General features: G+C 41.5%; 1 protein-coding gene across 2 annotated transcripts in view; it reads left to right on the forward strand.

Moving 5' to 3' along the window:
* The window catches only part of LOC124619428, a 434008-nt gene that overhangs the window by 406831 nt on the left and 13546 nt on the right, over positions 1–13631 (forward strand). For both annotated transcript variants that reach the window (XM_047145803.1, XM_047145804.1), the window contains exon 5: positions 610–786. In XM_047145803.1, coding sequence (XP_047001759.1) covers positions 610–786 — 177 coding nt within the window. The remainder of the gene's footprint in view (positions 1–609; positions 787–13631) is intronic.

Consider the following 13631-nt stretch of genomic DNA (forward strand, 5'->3'; position numbering starts at 1 on the left):
CACATGAATTTAAAAAGAAATGTTTAATCTGTAACTTGCCTGCATTTTTTGAATTATTCAACCACACACAATAAAACTTGGATAACAGGAGAACTAATGTTCACAATACACACACACATTTAGGGTTCCTCCAAACCCTTGATCAGGAGAGAAAATATGCAACAAACAAACCATTGTTACTAAATAGATATGAAACTCATTGCTGCTGTTAGTAGAAGATAGTACTACTCTGTCTCAAAAACTATTAATGTTATGTTTCATTTTACTTTCATTATAATGAAAATACATTTGAAAGTACTGTGAAATTTCTATAGTGTGTATAGTAACAACTGCAAGTTTCTCCTATTCCTTCTCCTTATGTTGCTTGATATACAGTGAACAGCATCTGTATGTGATAATTATTCAAGAAACTGTTCACTGCAAAGCAACAAGTGACATTATTCATTCTTTCAATGCAAGAAAACAATCCTGGTAAGAATATATATTCAATATGTAATAATTAATCTGTCATTTTTTTCTTTAAAAGCTAATAATCAGAAAGACTTTTTGTTTTGTTTCTACATGTTAACTTCTAATTTATTTGGTTCAATGAATCTTCCTTTGTTCAAGGTTATGGAAGACTCCTGGAGAGAATGGACATCAGCTCGTTACATCTACCTTAACTTACCAGATGAACTTGGACTGACACGGATCTCTCTCTATAGACAGAAAATCCCTTGGTCAATAAACATATTTTCATATATTGTTCTAGTAGAGTGCCAAAATGTTTCAAGCAAGGATGATCAGGTATGGATTCTGACTATCCTAAGTACCAATACTATCACAACACAATAATTTTGTTTATAGTGTGTGTGAAAGTAACAAAAAGTCATTTATTTGACAACAGAAGGATTTTTAGTAATAAATAATGTTGTTTTTGAGATAAATGCTGAAAAAAGACATATTATCAGTGTTTTCTTTCAGAATAAGTTACTGGTAACTGCCACCAAAATCTGTAAACTGCCATGAAGAGCACACTCAATTGTACTTGTGTTGTACCATTAGATGTTTTTTTCATAGATAGAGACACATGAAAATAATTACTGCTTTGTATGCAGGTTAATCAATTAGCAAACCAAGTTTTATATATTCTTGCTATTCTTGTAGGAATAAACTCAGTGTACTACTTGAAATAATTATAGCTCACTCCATTTGGATTATACCTTTATTGTCAACTGAACACACAAAATCCACATATGGATACTGCCATTATTTAGACACTCAATAGAGAATTATATATACAACATTCACAGAGTTTAGTGCCAAGATGTGATTTCATTATGTTCACTATTGACAATATTATTTATTACTATTTACACATCTGAAATTTTTTGACCTTAGACCATTATCAGGTGGTAGGTGCTGAAGCACAGCAGTTGTCAACATTAATTTAAAAAAAGGCATGTGAGGCTCTATATCGCATGTCAGCATTCACTACATACACCACCGGTATGTGACAAATGCTGATATGATCCATAGGAGCTCTCATCTGCTTTAGTCAGTGTGTTAATGTTGACAACTGTTGTTTTCAGCCTGTTATCACTTCATAATGACTCCAGGTCAAAACTGCAATCAGGGGTATTGTAGTAAATAATACAAATTATTGTAAACAGGTTGTCATTTTAAAAATTGTACAAGACAATGATCCTAAACGAAATACAGCCTTGTACAAATATTTGCGTTATTTCAGATTTGTACACTGCTCATTATTCCACATATTTACACTACATAAATTTATATTTTAATATAAGCACCATGCTGACCATATATGATCTCCAAGTCACAGACAGTATGGGCTCAGAATAACACTCTTGATGTGTTGCTCAGCTGATTTCAAACTTTGGATACAGTAACTCTTTCAGCATATTACTTTCTTCAGAGAATTTGGAAGACAAATTTCAGGAGGAGTGGTAACAATAATGTTGTGTAGGAGGGCATTCTGCTAAAAGTCTATGATTTCTCAGTCATTTTGTGATGACTTATTGTGTGCAGGCAATCAGGTCCCTTGAGTCAAGATGCAGAATATGCTCACCAACTGGGTGCTGGATTACCCAAAGCAGATAACTTTTGTGTGGACATTAATATCGTCAACAGGCTTAGTAGTGGTCTACCTATATGAAAAGATGTGCACTAAATACTTTTTCAGATGTATAGAGGTCAAGATGTGGTCCTAAGGTGGCAAGTGAATTGGCTGCTTTCAAGACAGTTTAGAGTGCTGTTTCCTTGCCAGGACATGGGCTGCAGAGCTGTTGGTGTCTGAAATCTTATTTAGAATCATCAGTAAAACATTCCTGTTTAAAAAAGTCTTCTATTCATGTCAATTACAGGGACATAATTGCAGCTGGAGAGAAGGTTATTGTCCTCTGTGACATAGGTGGCCATAGCTCTTGGCTTCCCATTATCAGTGGTTTGCACACCAGGCAGGCATCAGCCATGAGTGGTGATGGCTGCCACCATTAGTGCAGCTGCAGAGGCCTGATACAAGTGGTGTACCATCAGTGAAAGATCACAAAGACGGCCCCAGACAGCTTGGACGCCATCTGTCGACGACGTTTAAGCCGAGGTGCCCAGTGTGACTGAAGGCGATGGCTTGCGCACACCCTGACAGTGTTCAGCAACAGTGTGGGCCCACACAGGCTGAATAACAGTGACAGTGCATCTGGGCAGCCAGCTGGCTTATTCTTGAAATCACAGTCCCAGGGAGGTAGCAATCAGTAGTAGGAAGTCACCAAGTGGGTGACCCAGTGGTGTGGAGGTACCAAGATGACTGTATGCAGACTTTCAGCTCAGTTAGGGGCCTGCAACTACTCATGGCAAAGTCCACAGAAGGTGGCTGGGTTCTTTACCTTGTAGTGCAAGTGGCCTCTATCTTGTAATCATCAGCTGTCACACACTGTTTTGCATGGCATATCATACACACCTGTATGCAGCTGGATACAATGCGCATCTGAGAGTGAGGGTCTAACTTAGGAGGTACAAATGGGAGAGCCAGACTGGCTAGTAGTCCTCCCATGCCAGCACTTGAGCCCAGAAGTCATAACAGGCTAGAGTGCCCTACCATAGCCATTAGGCAAAAACGACTTCATTTGTCTTGGTTTTTTTTTTTTTTTTTTTTTTTGCTTGGGCAGTGCTTCCAGATGGCCTGCCACTGCCATAAGGTGTCCCGACTTTGTCTTTTAGAGGCAGTGGCTGTCATATGCTGCAGTGTCAGCATGCTGAATGAGTACCCTTGCACTCTGAAAATACTTTCTTTCCCCATAGTGGCTGGCCTTCAGGCTGATGGACACTTTGCCCTCTGTGACATCATTTTACTGATTTGATGCTGGGCAGTTCATTACACCATGCTTATCCATCGCGCAACATTCCTCACTCCTCTGAAAAAATCTAGCCTCCAGATTGGTTCATTTTTATATTTCTGGACAAAAGAGATCTCAACACAACATTCTCCACTACTCATTATTCCAATTTAATTTAAAGCACATAGTTCTATTAAACCAAATGCTATATCCTATGATTAACCCAGTCTATTGGTAGCTAGCATAATGGGAGCTCCTTAGACTGAGTGGTTCTCCACTTAAAGTAGATGCAGGTCTTGCAAAGCAGAATCAGAGCCACAGCGGTACCAGAAACTGAATCAGTCACGGTTATGATTTTATTGCTTTGTTTATCATGGTACAGCCTTACATGGCACAGGTTCTGCTCAGCACTAATTCAATCTTTGTGCATGGCTTTGAGCACTAAATACATCATCCATCAAACAGAGAAGGTCAGGCTTCAAGGCGTTATTCAGGTCGGTTCATTTCTGAGTGGGAAACAAGTCTAATGGTTGTTCAGGCTAGTACAGCAACAACTCAACAACTGTGTCACATTCATTATAGTGGTCCCAGTGGTAGCAGCTTGGCCTATTGTATCACAGGTTGTACCATTAACCCACTACCTCACAGTTCCAATCTCATGATTCCCTTGGGTCAACCCTGTTTGTAACAATTTATAATCACTTCTTCCAGTGCAAATATGGATTAAATCTAGTGCATATCAACACTTTGGAACTAAGGGTGTGGTGTCAGGACAGCCCTTTAGCATCCTACAGCACCCATTTTACCTAGGAATAACTGTACCTCAAATATTTTTGTGTCAGACTGGACCATCCTCATTGGGCATATACACACGTCAAAAAAAAATTTGCATCACCTCGGTTCTGAGAGTTCCGGAACCTGTACGGAAAATTGGAATAGAGATCAACATAAACATCATTTCTGCCCTTTTTATTGCTCATGAAAACCACACATTGCATGTTGTACCACCATACAGTGAGAACTTCAGAGGTGGTGGTCCAGATTGTTGTACATACTGGTACCTCTAATACCCAGTAGCACGTCCTCTTGCATTGATGCATGCCTGTATTTGTCATGGGATACTATCTGTAAGTCCATCAAGGCACTGTTGGTCCAGATTGTCCCACTCCTCAATGGCGATTCAGTGTAGATCCTTCATAGTGGTTGGTGGGTCACCTCAGTCATAAACAGCCCTTTTTAATCTATCCCAGGCATGTTCAATACGGTTCATGTCTGGAGAACATGCTGGCCACAGTAGTTGAGTGATGTTGTTATCCTGGAGGAATACATTCACAAGATGTGCATGATGGGGGCATGAATTGTCATCCAGAAAGATTAATGCCTCTCGAGTATGCTGCCGAAATGGTTGCACTGTCAGTTGGAGGATGGCAGTCACATATCGTACAGCCATTACAGCACCTTCCATGACCACCAGCAGTGTCTGCACCTTGCTGGACAGTGTGTCTAAGGCGTTCAGCCTGACCAGGTTGTCTCTAAACATGTATCCAATGATTGTCTGGTTGAAGGCATATGCGACACTCATCAGTGAAGAGAATGTGTTGCCCAGTCCCGAGCGGTCCATTCGGCATGTTGTTGGGTCCATCTGTACTGTGCTGCCTGGTGTCATGGTTACAAAGATGGACCTCACCATGGATGTCCTGCACATCATGCAGCCTATTGTGCACAGTTTGAGTCATAACACGACATCCTGTGGCTGCACAAAAGGCATTATTCAATATGGTGGCATTGTTGTCAGGGTTCCTCTAAGCCATAATCCAGATGTAGTGGTCATCCACTGCAGTAGTTGCCCTTGCGTGGCCTGAGCAAGGCATGTCATCGACAGTTCCTGTCTCTCTGTATCTCCTCCATGTCCAAACAACATGCTTTGGTTCACTAAAAGATGTCTGGACACTTCCCTTGTTGAGAGCCCTTCCTGGCACACAGTAACAATGCTGACGTGATTGAACCATGGTATTGACCATCTAGGCATGGTTGAACTACAGACAACACGAGCCGTGTACCTCCTTTCTGGTGGAATGACTGGAACTGATCGGCTGTTGGACCCCCTCCGTCTAATAGGTGCCACTCATGCATTGTTATTTACATCTTTGCGCAGGTTTACTCACATCTCTGAACAGTCAAAGGGACTGTGTCTGTGATACAATGTCCACAGTCAACATCTATCTTCAGGAATTCTTGGAACTGGGGTGATGTAAAACTTTTTTTGATGTGTGTAGTAACTCTTTCCCTGTGGCATTGGTATAACCCATCCTCAACATCAACGTGTAGCTTCCCCCTCTACCTAGGGACCAACATTACTTCTTGGATCTTTACTTGTACATATTTCCTCAAAACTTTCCATTTTACTGGATTGGAATAGGCTGTAAGACGTTTGTAACATGCGTCAACATTTGCCACTGAAAACTGTAGCAGTATCTATCTGGAATATAGAGTTGTGTTCTATTGATGATAATTTTTACTGTTGCCATACTATAGAATAACGACAAGCTCTGCTCTGTTCATTTCACTACATGCTGCAGGCCAGTTGTTAGTTCTTCCTGGAGCTTCTATCACTGGTTGTGAACTGTCCTGGAGTAGTAGTGTAGGACTCAGTTGTCTATGTAATGCATGGTGTAGTGTTTCCTGTAAGGCAATCACTTCTACTCTTGCATTCCCAATGCTATCAACTAAGTCTCATTACTACTATCCTAACACCCAGCAGGTCTGTATCATGTTTAAATGCTGATTTACTGTACCCATGACTGTTTTCATGTACCCAGTTACCTCTGTAGTCAAGAATTATTTAACACATTATTTCCCAGGCTTGTTGATTTTGTGGTCTGCCATTCCCTGGCTGCTCTGTTATTACTATTTCTCTGAATGTTGTCAGTGCCTATAATTAAGGAAAGGATAGATTGCTTCTGACCATAAAGATGACATGTTGAGTCACAGACTGGCACAATGAAAAGACTGTTAGATGCTGAGCTTTTAGCTAAAGCCTTCTTCAGAAAACAGAAGAAAACACACACGTACATTTACACAATCTCACACACACTTGACCGCTATCATCTCCAGGTGCTCTGGCCAGATTATAACAGTCTTTTTGTTGTGCTTGTCTGCTATTCAACAGTTCATCTTTACATTGAGCATCAATCTATTCCATTCATAATTGTTGATATTCCAGCCTGGACTTTCCATTATTGTTGGTACCTGCCATTCCAAATACTGTCCTTAACAGTTTCTCACCTGTGACTAGCCCCCACTTCCTTGACATCACCATGCATATGGTGCTAGGTCTATCACTTGGCACAACGGCTCTCATAGCTGTTCATATGACACATGTAACCCTTGATACTCTCCTCATATCTCTTCTAATATTGCTTTCCATTCAGCCCCGAGATGCAATCTGGTGAACATCTCCTCCAGCCTCCATACCTCATTCCTTACTTCCCAAGCATTTTAAGTCAACCTCAGTATCCAATGATGGCTGGTTAGTATAACATCCTCCTGCCTGGACAAGATTACTCCTCCCTCGAATTGCTGTGTCCGTGGCATGTTGACCACTTCTCCATTGAATAGGTGTAGCACCACCACAATTATTGCACGAGTCATGATTGCCCTTGGTGGTAACACTACCTGAGGGCAAGGAATCCATATCATTCTCCCCCCCCCCCCCCCTCTTAAAAGATCAGACACACATTTTCCATATACCAATAATGATATGACTGACCCTAGTGCATTGTTGCATTTACACACCATATTATCTAACACCCCCCCCCCCCCCTCTCCCCATGAACCATGGACCTTGCCGTTGGTGGGGAGGCTTGCGTGCCTCAGCGATACAGATAGCCATACCGTAGGTGCAACCACAACGAAGGGGTATCTGTTGAGAGGCCAGACAAATGTGTGGTTCCTAAAGAGGGGCAGCAGCCTTTTCAGTAGTTGCAGGGGCAACAGTCTGGATGATTGACTGATCTGGCCTTGTAACACTAACCAAAACAGCCTTGCTGTGCTGGTACTGCGAACGGCTGAAAGCAAGGGGAAATTATAGCCGTAATTTTTACCGAGGGCATGCAGCTTTACTGTATGGTTAAACGATGATGGCATTCTCTTGGGTAAAATATTCCAGAGGTAAAATAGACCCCCATTCAGATCTCCGGGCGGGGACTACTCAAGCAGATGACATTATCAGAAGAAAGAAAACTGGCATTCTACGGATTGGAGCGTGGAATGTCAGATCCCTTAATCGGGCAGGTAGGTTAGAAAATTTAAAAAGGGAAATGGATAGGTTAAAGTTAGATATAGTGGGAATTAGTGAAGTTTGGTGGCAGGAGGAACAAAACTTCAGGTCAGGTGACTATAGGGTTACAAACATGAAATCAAATAGGGGTAATGCAGGAGTAGGTTTAATAATGAATAGGAAAATAGGAATGCGAGTAAGCTACTACACACAGCATAGTGATTGCATTATTGTGGCCAAGATAGATACGAAGCCCACCCCTACCACAGTAGTACAAGTTTATATGCCAACTAGCTCTGCAGATGATGAAGAAATTGAAGAAATGTATGACGAAATAAAAGAAATTATTCAGATAGTGAAGGGAGACAAAAATTTAATAGTCATGGGTGACTGGAATTCATCAGTAGGAAAAGAGAGAGAAGGAAACATAGTAGGTGACTATGGATTGGGGGTAAGAAAGGAAAGAGGAAGCCGCCTGGTAGAATTTTGCATAGAGCACAACTTAATCATACCTAAGACTTGGTTCAAGAATCTTAAAAGAAGGTTGTATACATGGAAGAAGCCTGGAGATAGTGACAGGTTTCAGATAGATTATATAATGGTAAGACAGAGATTTAGGAACCAGGTTTTAAATTGTAAGACATTTCCACGGGGAGATGTGGACTCTGACCACAATCTATTGGTTATGAACTGTAGATTAAAACTGAAGAAACTACAAAAAGATGGTAATTTAAGGAGATGGGATATGGATAAACTGACTAAACCAGAGGTCGTACAAAGTTTCAGGGAGAGCATAAGGGAACAATTGACAGGAATGGGGGAAAGAAATACAGTAGAAGAAGAATGGGTAGCTTTGAGGGATGAAGTAGTGAAGGCAGCAGAGGATCATGTGGGTATAAAGACGAGGGCTAGTAGAAATCCTTGGGTAACAGAAGAAATATTGAATTTAATTGATGAAAGGAGAAAATATAAAAATGCAGTAAATGAAGCAGGCTAAAAGGAATACAAATGTCTCAAAAATGAGATCGACAGGAAGTGCAAAATGGCTAAGCAGGGATGGCTAGAGGACAAATGTGTGGATATAGAGGCTTATCTCACTAGGAACCTTTCCAGAAAAGAGAGCCACTTGTATGAATATCAAGAGCTCAGATGGAAACACAGTATGGAGTGTAGCCATGTATGGAAGTGAAACATGGACGATAAATAGTTTAGACAAGAAGAGAATAGAAGCTTTCGAAATGTGGTGCTACAGAAGAATGCTGAAGATTAGATGGGTAGATCACATAACTAATGAGGAAGTATTGAATAGGACTGGGGAGAAGAGAAGTTTGTGGCACCACTTGACTAGAAGAAGGGCTCGGTTGGTAGGACATGTTCTGAGGCATCAAGGGATCACCAATTTAGTATTGGAGGGCAGCCTGGAGGATAAAAATCGTAGAGGGAGACCAAGAGATGAATATACCAAGGAGATTCAGAAGGATGTAGGTTGCAGTAGGTACTGGGAGATGAAGAAGTTTGCACAGGATAGAATAGCATGGAGAGCTGCATCAAACCAGTCTCAGGACTGAAGACCACAACAACAACAACAACATTATCTACCAACCCTACTACCAAAAAACATATCAACCAATGAAAATATAAATTTTTATATCCTAGCAAGATATAACTATAAATAAGAGAATGTTAAGAACTTATCACAATTTGTTACAAAGCTCTTCTTATATTACAGAAATTTTGTCACTTATTGATGTGACCTGATTGCATAAGGCACCTTGCATCCATTCTACCTGCGAGTTTCTGTTTCCTTTCTTCCCTTTTAGCCCTTTACCTTCTTCACCGTTTATGGTTCTGACACCTTTGGTAAAGCATGTGGAGTGCTCTTAAAAGGTTTTGATGCATCTCATGTGGACAATGGTAGATCATGTCCAAAACGGTAATGTTACATTTCGGTATGGTCCTGGATAGTGTGTAAGAAATTTATTTGTCTTGTCTTTCAGTGTATAGGGACTTGGTAACACTACCCATCAGTCAACCCTGTATTCCAGCAACTTTAATAGTATGTCATCCCATTTTCTTTTGCTGCTTGAGTGGCGTAGTATTCACCATTTGTACTCACTTCTGTACATTTTAACGATTTCACAAATTTTCATACTGACTCTCTATTTTTTGTGATTTTAGATGTAATAATTCTGAAAGGCACCAGCTTCTTCCATCTGCAAACTGCCTTGAACAGTGAGAGCCCAATGCTATCTTGCACTTTTGAATCACATGTAGACACAACATAGGGTAGGTAAACATCCTAGCCAAAGATGGTTCAAATTGTTCTGAGCACTATGGGACTTAACATCTATGGTCATCAGTCCCCTAGAACTTAGAACTACTTAAACCTAAGGACATCACACAACACCCAGTCATCACGAGGCAGAGAAAATCCCAGACCCCGCTGGGAATCGATCCCGGGAACCCGGGCGCGGGAAGCAAGAACGCTACCGCACGACGACAAGCTGCGGACACATCCTAGTCGTTTTGGTGGCTATTTACATAATAATAACTTTCTAGTTATACAATAGCTTAATATTTTAATGATCGTATGGTGAACCGATTCAGCCCTCCCATTTGCTTGCAGTTGCAGGGGACTAGTTCTTAGTTCCCTTATTTGTAACAAGTGACATATTTGCTTTATCACTTCAGACTGAAGTTGGTGCCTTGATCCATAACTGCTGTGTCTCAGATGTGAACCTTGAATAACCAGTTATTCATCATTGCTTGTGCAACAGTACCTGCTTGATGATTTTGAATGGCAATCATCATGACGTAATATCAGAATTGGTCTATGATAAATAACATGTAGCGCTTACCCACTGTTGTTTGGTTAGATGGAACCAAGATATTCATTCTCTCCACTTCAAATGTCTTGGATGCCTCTGTTAATGTTCGAGATGGGACCTATTGATGAATCAAATCAGCACATTGTGCACATTACATGTAGTTCTTCACATAATGGTCAATGTCCTTTACCAAGATCGTTCAGCTATGCCACAATCTGTTGTCCTTTGTCCTCCACACCCTAATAGCTTGTGATTGTGAGCTGCTTTTAATTCTCCTGCTTTTATTACTGAAAGTACCAAGCCGTTTGGCCCAAGTTTCACGTCCTACATTGTAGTCCATGACGCATAGTGAGCTGTGGCTGTGTTTTGGATAACTAACAGTCCATCAGTGGTCTTTGCCTTCTGGCATTATTCAATGCTCTGGCCCAGAGCTTGCAAGGCCCTATCTTTCTGCTTAATCCACCAGTGTTGCCTTTTTCTTGCCCAGTTTGTAAACTATCTCAAAATCAAAATGTGTGTGAAATCTTATAGGACTTAACTGTTAAGGTCATCAGTCCCTAAGCTTACACACTACTTAACCTAAATTATCCTAAGGACAAACACACCCATGCCTGAGGGAGGACTCGAACCTCTGCCAGGACCAGCCGCACAGTCCATGACTGTAGCGCCCTAGACCGCTCGGCTAATCCCGCGCGGCTATCTCAAAATCAAATTTCTCAATTTCAGTGGTCATTGAGTCAACCTGTTCAAAGAATCCTTCAACCCTAATAGCCACTTTAATGTCACATGTTCAGTTATGACTCTGAATTTCCTGCCATACAGTTAACTGAGAAAGTAAGTGGCACCATATATTAAACTGAACAGTTCTTTGTCTGTGGTCGAGTAATTTTGCTCATTTTATTTAATTGTCATGATTCATGCACTATGGGGTGCTCTTTCCTGTTTACTCTCTGACTTAAACAGCGTCCTGTCAATTGACTGCTCATGTCATAGGACAGGATTAATTCTTCTTCATAGCAGAACTAGCTTCCTTTAATTTCTCAAATGCGGCTTGACATTCAGCTGTCCACAGGAATGTTACACCTTTCCTTAATAAAAAAAAAATGTGTCTGTGTTCTTGGAATGTCAGCAATTTGACAAATTCTATGTAGTAATTTGATAATCCTAAAAGTGACTGTAGCTGTTTCATGGTTTATGGTGGTGCGAAGTCACACACTACACATGTCGGTTGTAGGTCAGTCTTCACATTGTCTTAGCTGATCATATGGCCTAGATATTTCACTTCTGTTAACACAAAGTAGCTTTTAAACACTTCTTCTAGTCATTGTGTGTGCTCCTTCAGATCCTTATAAAGAACAATGTCATCTTAGGAGACCATACACTGATGCAGCTTCAACCCTCTCAACATTCCATGTAACAATTGCTGAAATGTCATCGGTGCATTTTTAAGCACAAATGACATCTGTTGATATTCATAAAGTCACCAGGGGCTACTAAATCCAGTCTTTTGCCAGTTCATTGGTTCTACTTCCAGCTGGTGGAAACCACTTTTTGAAATCCTTCATGGAAAAGCACTTTCATTGACTCAAGTTACCTAATGTTTCCACTATATTCAGTACAAGATACGCATCTGTAGCTGTTCCAGCAATTAAATAATGACAATCACAACATGACCTGTATTTTATCATCCTGTCCATTGATGTATTGGACACAGTGACAACCAGTGCTCCCCAGAGACTATTACTCTCTTCAGTAATGCCATACTTCAACTGTTGATTCCCCCTCTCCCCCAGAGGGCCTGCAGCTCTTTTGTGGGTATACATGTGGTATGTACAGACCCTGAGCTACTGCAGCCTTTCTTCTCTCCCGGGCTGCATTGCCTTCCCCATATACACTCCTTCCCATTTTAGCTCCTCCCCTCCTTCCTTCCCCCCCTCCCTACCCCCCCCTCCCTCCCCCCCCCCCCCACACCTTTCTCTCTGTCTTTCCCTTTATGATGACCTGGCTGTTCTCTTGGTTCTGCTATTCCCTTTTTCTCCTGTCACATGTTCTCTATTTTTTATTGGCTGTTTCTAGTCCTCCTTGGGGTTTGATCTCCCTTTCTAAATTGTTTCCATACTGAAAACCATTTTAATGTTCCTGACATGGGCTCCTCTGCACCCCTCCTCGCCCTTCCCTTCCCCACCATAGACCTCCTCCTCTCGCTGTGTCACCAGCACATACAGCTAGTCTGTGTAATAGGGCAGTTATGTACCCATCTGGCTGACCCCCCTGACAACACTGATATCACACTTCTGGTGCCTGCACTGTCACTGCCTCGTGTATGCCTAGGAGGGTCGCTCATCTTTTTGGGACATCAGAAATCCTGGTAATGACTGCCATGCCAGAAGGCCCTTGCTGTGGCTGGGTGGTGCTCATGGGGTGGGCAGTACAAGGGAAGATACTTTGTATAAGAAACTGTTAAGCTCCATACTTCTGGCTGCTCTTATGCAACTGTCTCTTCAGGTGGCAATGGTTCTCTTTCTGCATCTACTTTTGATTCCTTGGCCTTGTGGGCCAGGCCCACCAGCGTGGAGGTGAAACCCTTTCCTACTACTTGGTTTAGTCCAGGACATGTGGAAACACTCTTGCCACTACCAAATCTGCTCTTTTTTGTAGAACATATTGAAGATAATTTTGTTGAAGTTGACTCACTCGGTAAGATGTGATCTGATTCTCTATTGATTAAAACCTCTTCTGCCACTCTATCAGCTTCCCTTTGTGCTTTCAAGCACTTAAGAGACATCCCAGTGAGGATCACTCCTCACTAGTCCGTAAATGTGACCCAGGGCATTATTCTCCATAGGGATATCATTCTTCAATCTGACAAGGAACTCAGGAGTAATCTGACACAGCTTGGTGCTCGTAACATTCAGTGAGTCCAGAGAGGTCGAAAGGACAATCACATTGATACCAGCACTTTTGTTCTGATTTTTTAGGGGGTTCCCTTCTGAAAAAAGTCAAAGTTATGGTTTACTGTTGCGACATGAAGTCCTATTTCTCACCTTCCATGTGCTGTTTCCAGTGTCTCTGTCTTGATCATATGTCTTCATGATGTGAAGTGAACCCTATTTGCAATTATTTCAGCTGATCTCTCCATGTGAGGAGTCCTTGCATCTCTCAAGTTCATGAACTATTCCAGCCCACATT

The sequence above is a fragment of the Schistocerca americana genome, chromosome 6, assembly GCF_021461395.2.
Source record: "Schistocerca americana isolate TAMUIC-IGC-003095 chromosome 6, iqSchAmer2.1, whole genome shotgun sequence".
Taxonomy (NCBI): Eukaryota; Metazoa; Arthropoda; class Insecta; order Orthoptera; family Acrididae; genus Schistocerca; species Schistocerca americana.